Consider the following 10000-nt stretch of genomic DNA (forward strand, 5'->3'; position numbering starts at 1 on the left):
ATGTCCACCTACCCAGTCTTTGCTCTCCTTGATTCAGGGTCAGCCGGGAACTTCATTTCCGGGTCCCTTGTCCAGCGTCTCCAGCTCCAGAGGACCCGCTGCACTGCCCCCCTCGACGTCCACTCAATAGTGGGTAAGCCCTTAGCCCGCAAGCGGGTCCAATATCACGCAAATGACCTAGTGCTGCGTGTTGGATGTCTACATGTGGAGAAAGTTACCTTTTATATCCTTGAAGATTCCACAGTCGATCTAATTCTAGGACGCCCCTGGCTTATCCAACATGCACCTGTGATCTCCTGGTCCACTGGAGAAATACTTCAATGGGGAAAGAAATGCCATTCCAACTGTTTCCCAAAACTTCCTCGCCCCAGTACTCAGTCTCCAGTGTTGTCACTCAATGCCACCACCATTGAAAGTCCAGAGCAGAGTCGTCCAGTAGTTGTCCCACCTGAGTACTCCTCATTCAGTGATGTGTTCTGTCCGCGCCGTGCATCTCACCTTCCTCCACACCGACCCTGGGACTGCGCAATCGACCTGGAACCTGGTCAGCCCCTACCGCGAGGAAAGGTCTACCCACTCTCCGTCCCTGAGCAAGAGGCAATGAAGAACTACATTGAAGAAGCATTACAATTGGGATACATACGCCCATCTAAATCGCCAGTGGCTTCTTCCTTCTTCTTCGTGGCTAAGAAGGATGGTGGACTTAGACCCTGCATTGATTACCGTGCACTCAATAATATCACAGTGAAGTTCAGATATCCTCTTCCACTTGTTCCGGCAGCTCTTGAGCAACTGCGTGATGCCAAGATATTCTCCAAATTGGATCTGAGAAGTGCCTACAATCTAGTCCGTATTCGCCAAGGTGACGAATGGAAGACTGCTTTCATCACTCCCACCGGTCACTATGAATACCTGGTGATGCCCTACGGTTTGTCAAACGCACCATCAGTTTTCCAGGGGTTTATCAATGAAGTGTTCAGAGAATATCTCAATCTGTTCGTCATGGTTTTCATTGATGATATACTCATATACTCATCCAACCCCACAGATCATGTCAAGCACGTCTCCCTGGTCCTGACGAAGTTGCGTGAGTTTCAGCTCTTCGTGAAGGCTGAGAAGTCCCTCTTCCACCAAACTGCTGTTCACTTCCTGGGTTATGACATCAGCAACCACGGAATCAGCATGGACGACCAGAAGGTGAAGGCGGTCCTCTCCTGGGATGCTCCACACACAGTCAAGGGACTCCAACGCTTCTTGGGGTTCTCAAATTTCTACAGACGCTTCATCCACGGCTTCAGTCTGATTACAGCACCCCTCACCTCTCTACTCCGAAACAAACCCAAAAGCCTATCCTGGACTCCTGAAGCCTCAGAGGCCTTCCAGAAGTTGAAACAGGCCTTTGCATCTGCACCAATCCTCCGCCACCCAGACCCTGAGAGGAAGTTCATCGTTGAGGTGGATGCATCCACCACTGGTGTTGGTGCGGTTCTTTCTCAGTGCCAAGGTAACCCTCCTCGTCTTCATCCTTGTGCCTACTTCTCTAGGAAGCTTAGCCCAGCAGAACGTAATTATGACATCGGAAATCGTGAATTACTTGCCATCAAGCTAGCCCTGGAGGAGTGGAGACATTGGCTTGAAGGATCGAAACACCCATTCTCAGTCCTGACTGATCACAAGAATCTCCAATACCTCAAAGAAGCAAAACGACTCAACCCCCGCCAAGCCAGATGGGCCCTCTTTTTCACTCGCTTCACTTTCACCATCAGCTACAGACCTGGATCACGTAATCCTAGGGCAGATGCACTATCAAGACTTCACCATCCAGAGGAGTCCAGTGAGCAACCCGAACCCATCCTACCAAATGAGTACATCTTGAGTCCCATCCTGTGGTCCCTGGATGAGCAGATGGCCGCCGCCAGGGAGTCTGATCCAGCTCCACCGAATACCCCAGCTGGTCTTGTCTACGTTCCCCGACAGCTCAGAACTCAACTCCTCACCTCTGCGCACTGCAACCCCGGCACTGGACACCCCGGGGCCAACGCCAACCTTACGCTTCTCCAAGATCGCTATTGGTGGCCTGGCATGGCTCGGGAAATCCGCAAGCTTGTTGCGGGATGCCCAGACTGCGCAATGTCAAAAACTCCTCGTCACCTCCCTGTGGGGAAGTTGATTCCTCTACCGATACCACAACGCCCTTGGTCACACCTTGGGGTCGACTTTGTCACAGACCTCCCACCGTCCAACGACAATACCTGCATCCTTGTCGTGGTTGACAGATTCTCCAAAGCCTGCAAACTCATTCCACTCAAGAGTCTCCCCACGGCAGCTGAGACAGCGGAGGCCATATTCACTCACGTGTTCAGAAATTATGGCATCCCAGAAGATGTGGTGTCGGACCGAGGGCCCCAATTTATTTCCCGCTTCTGGCGAGCCTTTCTCCGTCTGATGGGTGTAAGCGTGAGTTTGACATCAGGCTATCACCCCCAAACAAATGGACAAACGGAACGGAAGATTCAGGAGATCGGCCGGTATCTTCGAACCTACTGTCACCGGCACCAAGACACCTGGAGTCACTTCTTACCCTGGGCCGAGTATGCGCAGAACTCTCTCCGCCAACCTTCCACTGGCCTAACACCATTCCAATGCATCCTTGGTCACCAACCTCCACTGTTCCCCTGGACAGGAGAATCTTCCGATGTCCCTGCCGTTGACCGCTGGTATCAGGAAAGTGAGAGGGTCTGGGGAGAGGCGCACCACCATCTTCAGCGGGCTGTCAATCGCCACAGTCGCCATGCCAACGTGAGACGATCTTCAGCACCAGAGTATGAAGTGGGTCAAAAGGTGTGGCTGTCCACCCGGGACATCCGAATGCGTCTCCCATGCAAAAAACTCAGCCCTCGATACATCGGCCCCTTCACCATAACTCACCGGATCAACCCTGTCACCTATCGGCTCCAGCTCCCTGCTAATTACCGAATCCACCCCACTTTTCATGTGTCTCTTCTGAAACCCTTTAACTCACCTCTCTCTCCTTCCTCCACAGAGCCTGGTGTCGCTGTCGATCCCCCTTTGCCGCTTCTCCTGGACGAGGGTCCTGTCTATGCCATCCACGACATCCTAGACTCTCGGCGTCGCAGAGGTCGGCTGGAATACCTGGTCGACTGGGAGGGCTACGGTCCAGAGGACCAATCCTGGGTGCGCCGATCTGACATCCTGGACCCAGACCTCCTTGCTGACTTCCATCGCACCCATCCCGGTCGACCAGCCCCCCGCAGCCGTGGCCGACCGCGACGCCGTGTCACCTCGTCCCTGGAAGCGGCTCCTGAAGGGGGGGGTAATGTCACGACGCCACCAGGTTCTCCATCAGTCTCTACTCCTCGTCACTCTGCTCCAACGATCTCCCAATCTAATTCCCCTGTCTACTAATTGCCCAATCATCCTATCCACTTTCCCAATAATCCAATCTCCTCTCTACTACTCCCCAGCACCTGCAGCCAATCCCCTCTACTACTCCCCAGCACCTGTAACCAATCTCCTGCTGCCCATTTAAACCCCTGTCACCCTGCTCTCTCCGTCTGACCTCTTCAACGGAGAACCTTACTCCAGCACATGGACTGCTCCTTGTTCCTGAAGCTCTGCTCCTTGTTTCGCGAGGTGCCTGCTACGTCCCAGGTTGTAGAACTTTTATGTTGGACATTTTCTATTGGAAATCTTTCTGTTGGACGATACACTCTTACAAGTTTGGACTGCCTTCTTATTCTGATGATCTTCTGAGCGTTAACTTCCAAGACCTTGTTTATTTCTCCTGCCTTGGTTCATGTTTGAAAATTAAAACAACTTGATTGATCATAACCTTGTTTCCTGAGTCTGTGTGCCCTGACAATTACAACAGCACATTAGCATCATGTTGCTCTGCCTGGGGTTGTTGATTTTTTTGAGATTGTGTTTATGCTTGCCTATGCAATGTGTGAGCATCCAGCTCAGTGTGTGTGGAGTGTGTATGTGTCAGTTGGTTTGTGTGTATGTGTGTGTGTGTGTGTGTGTGTGTGTGTGTGTGTATGTGTGTGTGTGTGCTTGTGTTTCTTCTTTTAGTGCTCCATGTTTCGGATCTGCATTGCACACCCCCTTACTACTATGAGCACCAGAAAACAGTATCTTGTTCCTAAACAAACATTACAAAACATTGAGATTGTTTTTGTGGCCACTTTGCCCCCTGCTAACGATGGATCAAACCCATTTTTCTGGAGGGCACAGGGTCCCAAACATTTTTCTTTCTTCTTATGAAATTCAAATCTGAGCAGAACAGCTGGTGAGCGTTTGCTGCCTTCGGGTTTGTTTATTTGTTTGATCGGACACAAAATTACATTTAACTTTTGTTTAGAGTGGCTTATAGGAAATGGAGAATTAACATAAACTTTAGCCAGGGTCCACTAGCAACGGCTATACTGTCACAGTAGGGTGGAACTGAGCTATTTTTTAGAGGCGTGAGGCCCAATACATTTACGGTCCTGTTCTGAGCTTTTAGACACACACCCACACACACACCCACACACACACACACACACACACACACACACACACACACACATACACACACACACACACAATGACACATAAACTCACATAATGTTAGACACACATATAGTATATATGTATGGGCAGAGATGGGCAAACACAGAGATGAATATTGTGACAAATTCTCTCTTTCTTGCTCTCTCTCTCTCTTTATCTCTCTCTCTCTTTCACACACACACACACACACACACACACACACACACACACAAAGACAGAGAATAAAACTCACAAGACACACATAAACCATCTCACATAAAAGCGTATTGAAAAACGCTAAGCACATACAGTGGCGTATCCTCAAGGTAAAGCTACCATGCCTTGCCAACACAATAAGTTTGAAAGCAGAAGCCAGTTAATCCAGCCATTCTGATGAGAAGCCATAATCACCCCCCCCCCCCCCCCCCCCTTCTCAAGATATCAGGTAATATTTGAATATTGAAAACCTGGACGACCCACATTCTCCTCCCTCTCTCTTCAACTCTCTCTCTCTCTTTCCCTCTCTCTAATTCTCTCTGTCTGTCTGTCCGGTTTTTTAATTTAAGGTTTTAATTTACCCCATGCCGGGCTCATCTGAGGCCCCCCCAGCGAGAAGGCAATCCGCCGTGCATCTCCGAGAGCAGGCAGGGTTTGTCCCGAACACTGCCGCTGCACGAGGCGTTAAAATAAACCCCCATTCTATTTGAGGCATGGCCGGCAAATATTTATCCAGTTGATGAGGCAAACGCGGAGAGCCACGCGGAGATAATGAAAGGTAGACCACACAAAGGTGAGTCCTCGGTCTCTCCCTTAGTGAACGTGGGAGAGGCCTGAAGCAGCACTCGGAGTCAGATGCCCTTGTTTCCCTTCACACACACACACACACACACACACACAGACACACACACACACACACACACACACACACGCGCACACACACATGTATTTACACATATACAAAGATATGCATACACACATGTACACACACATGCATATGCACAAGCACATGCACATACACAAACACACACATAAACATACACTTACACATACACATACACATACACATACACATACACATACACATACACATACACATACACATACACATACACATACACATACACATACAGTACATATACACAAACACATACACATACTGTACTGTACACATACACACACACACACATACAAAGATATGCATACGCATATGCACACACACACACAATCACATGCATACACATACACACAAAAATTCACACTCACATACACACACACCTTATATACGTACACGACTATAAAGCACCGATGGCCTTTCATGTGCACACAGTGCGTGTGAACACGGACATTTCATCCTGAGAGTTTGTTTCCTGTTTGGAGTGTTTCAATGTGAGAGGCTGTAAACAGTTTAAGCCATTAAAACGGCAGTTTATCAGAGCTTGGGTGACCTTGTTCCCTGCCAGGGGCACATCTTTTCCACTGTCTTGTTTTTTTGTTTTGATTTGTTTTCAAATCTGTTCACCTATTTATTCATTTACCTTACAGCTTTCCAAACCCGACCTTCATTCATTCAGCTCTTCAAAGTTTTTTTTTTTTTTTTTTTAAATCAGCATTCATCTAAAGTGGCCTTGTCCAGACTATATAAACACACACACACACACACACACACACACACAGACACAGACACACAACACACACACACACACACACACACACACACACACAGACACACACACACACACACACACACACACACACACACACACACACACACACACACACACACACACACACACACACACATTTGCTTATATGCTACTTGGCTGTTTAAATTGCTGCTTCCTGGTCACAGGTGGGAGGAGGTGAGTGAGGAGGTGAGTGCGGGGTCACCTGGAGAAGGACCCTGCCGGGCTGACACACACGGCACTGCGCTGCAACAGGAGAGTGTTTACCTCTCGGATCACACTGGCACTACAGCAGGCCTTTACCTCGAGATCACAGGCTCACAGGTGTGTGTGTGTGTGTGTGTGTGTGTGTGTGAGAGAGTGTGTGTCAGGATCATAGGCAGGCCAGTGTGTGAGGCGCTGTGTGGCTTCACGGCTCAGCCCAGCATGCCCCAAGAACAATAAGAGAAATGCAGCTGTAGGAAAATCAATAAAGTAACGGGGAGCCTCTCTCTCTCTCTCTCTCTCTCTCTCTCTCTCTCTCTCTCTCTCTCTCTCTCTCTCTCTCTCTCTCTCTATCACTCTATCCATCTCTCTTTCCTCACAGTGGGAGGTCTTTCCTTAGGACTCTGCCACAACTGAATGATAACTCAGTTAGATGGGAAATAAAGCCTTTGCTGTCAAAGGTCAACGAACTGTTCTGAAGTGTGTGTGTGTGTGTGTGTGTGTGTGTGTGTGTGTGTGTGTGTGTGTGTCTGTGTGTCTGTGTGTGTGTGCTTGTTTTCTTGCATATCTGTGTGTGTACATACATGTATGTGTGTATACATATGAGTGTGATTGTGACTGTGTGCGTTGTGTGTGAATATGTGTATGCATCTGCTGTCATCAGGCAAACACAGCAATGAAGGTATGTGTGTGTCTGTGTGTGTGTCTGTGTGTGTGTGTGTGTGTGTGTGTCTGTGTGTGTGTGTGTCTGTGTGTGTGTGTGTGTGTGTGTGTGTGTGTGTGTGTGTGTGTGTGTGTGTGTGTGTGTGTGTGAGTGTGTATGGTAATATGATGTGGGCAATGCCTCGCCTCCTCCTTCATACAGTTAAACATGTTCTTTTGAAATGTCAGGTCTAAGCCCGCGCCCCGACCAGCAGCATTAGTGTGCAGATTGCAAGGTGTGTGTGGAAACAAGTCAGGCGTGGTGAAAGAGAGGATTTCACAAATCTCACATCAAAGTTGTCTAATTATGTAAATCATGAATTCACCAAATGTCAGCACTACCAAAGAGGATTACGGATTTTGGACGGGGTGAACCATAAACTAGTAATAAACTGGACATGATATCAATTCATGTTTTTCTTTTATTTATTTATATAAATACATTCATAATGATAGCTGTTTTGTATAGTGGATAAGTGTCTGACATTGCACTGACCTGACAAAGTGTTAGCGTTTAAATAATGATAAATAAACTGGTTATGTAATGAATAAGCAACAAACTTCCAATGTGTGCCATAAAACAGTTGTGAAGAAAACAATTTGTACAATTTCACAATTTGTGTTAAAAAAAAAAAAACACCTTTTTAATCATTTATCTGGTTCGTGAATAGGGCTTTGATTTTCAACCTATCGAGGAATCGGGTTAATTATTTTCATGGGCATAAGTACATCATGGAGCTGCGTCAGCATCTGTGCTGTGCCCTTCTGCTGGCATAGAGAACAAAAGCAGCCCATCACACAACTGCAGACCCTCAAGAAACACCCACACACACACACACACACACACACACACACACACACACACACACACGCACGCACGCATGCACATACACACACACACACACATACACACACACACGCATGCACGCACGCACGCACGCACACACACACACACACACACACACACACACACACACACACACACACACACACACACCGCTATCTCCCCCATCAGAGCAGAGCAAGCTCACCATCCACTATTCTCCTCAATGACCACAGTGACATTGCAGAGCCACACAAAAGCGTCTCCTGTAAGATGCTATCAGTGGCTCTGCTGTGAGAAGCAGTAAGCAGCTCCTGCTCAACCCCCCCCCCCCCCACCTCCCTCCTTACCTCTCCTCTCCCCTCCTCTCCTCCCCTTACCTCTCCCCTCAAATCTCCCCTTCCCTACTCTCCTCCTCTTATCTCTCCTCTCCTTTCCTCTTCTTTCCTCTCATCTCCTTTCCTCTATCCCCTTACCTCTTCTCTCCCCTCCTCTCCTCACATCACATCTCTTCTTTCCTCTCCTTTCCTCTCTCCTCACCTCACATCTCCTCTTCTTTCCTCTCCTCTCCTCTTCCTTCCTTTTCTCTCATCTCTTCTCCTCATCTCCTCTCCTCTCCTGTCCCTTACTCTCATCTCTTCCCCCCTTCATTCCTGTCCTCTCCCTCATCTCTACCGTTCTACTCTTCTCTTATGCCCCCTTCTCTCCTGGCATTCGTGTCCTTAGTCCAGGTGAAAAGGGAATCTGATGGCACATACATGCATACATGTATTTAGTTTGCAGAGGAACTTATCTGAAAGGTCTATGGACGTCGGACGACCCCTAACCAGGGAGTCTGAGAGTGACAGGGCTAAAGTGGTCTACTATGCAGCTAAACAAAGAGGTTTATGAGTCTGAACTGTTGTGTGGTGAAAGCATTTTAAAATGGTTTTAAACCTGACCAGCTTAGTATGAACTGTTAAATGTATTTTTATGTGAACATATGGGCCACTGTGCTGTTTGTCAACCAATCACTGCTATACATACCATGAACGCTACAGAAGACCTGAATATTTTAAATCTACTGTATTAACCAATAAGCTAAAACTGAGTAAATAGTTCTAGACGGAAATAGAGAGACAAGCAGACATATACTGTAGATGCATCTACGAACAGCCAGGGACATAGACAGGTAGACGGAGAGACAGACAGGGCAGGACCGATAGATAGTACTGTATGTGCCGTTTCTCCAGTTCATGGCAAAAGCTAAAAGTCACAAAGTCACCGCAGACTGCAACTTGGCTCTTAGATGTGTGAACTGATATTTACTTGCACTTTAATAAAAGTTAAAACCAGACTGTTGACTTTTGGCACTCTGGGCCAACCTTCGCTTTTAATGCAGACAGGATAAACACTGTGAGCCAAAGGTTGCTGTCGCCTCGCGCCTGCTACATTAATGGAAGGGAAATGTTTACAGGTTTCCAAGGTTAGGCGCAGGCATATATAATTATCCAAACTGCACATTAAACATGACTTCCTGGAGTTTCTTCCATGTTCTCACACTGATTATAATCATACCGTGCTGTTTTCTGCAACTGGGTTGTGAAGTAAACACTTGTGGAGGCTAAACTTTAATACTTACAGTTAATTATGAGTGCGGGAATGGCTTCTAGAGTTGTCTAAAAGTCAGATGCGAGTTTGGCCTCACAAAAATGCTGTGCACGCGCATAGATACAGGTATGTATGCATTCTTTCTCTCTATTTTTCTCTCTCTCTCTATTTCTCCCCCTCTCTCTCTCTCTCTCTCTCAATCACACACACTAACACACAAACACGCACACACACACACATACACACAAACACGCACACACACACACACACACACACACACACACACACACAGTAGTACACACAAACCCATACAGACATACAGACACACACACACACACACATACACATAGGTATGCACAACAGCCTGGGGTTTCTTTCCAGGCCTGTTAATCTACAGCAGCCCTGTTTTCCCCGCCCCAGTCGGCAGGAACATCGCGTCTGTCCCTTT

At 47.7% G+C, this 10000-nt stretch overlaps 1 protein-coding gene across 1 annotated transcript in view; it reads left to right on the plus strand.

The window, feature by feature from the left end:
* Window positions 1–3572, plus strand: part of LOC134062620 (chromobox protein homolog 7-like) — a 3587-nt gene extending 15 nt beyond the window's left edge. Inside the window, exons 1-2 of the mRNA XM_062518700.1 lie at window positions 1–133; window positions 3044–3572. The exon at window positions 1–133 is cut by the window's left edge and continues 15 nt beyond it. Coding sequence (XP_062374684.1) covers window positions 1–133; window positions 3044–3426 — 516 coding nt within the window. The 3' untranslated portion in view covers window positions 3427–3572. The remainder of the gene's footprint in view (window positions 134–3043) is intronic.
* The last annotated feature ends 6428 nt before the right edge of the window (window positions 3573–10000 follow it).

This window comes from Sardina pilchardus, chromosome 17, assembly GCF_963854185.1.
Source record: "Sardina pilchardus chromosome 17, fSarPil1.1, whole genome shotgun sequence".
Taxonomy (NCBI): domain Eukaryota; kingdom Metazoa; phylum Chordata; class Actinopteri; order Clupeiformes; family Clupeidae; genus Sardina; species Sardina pilchardus.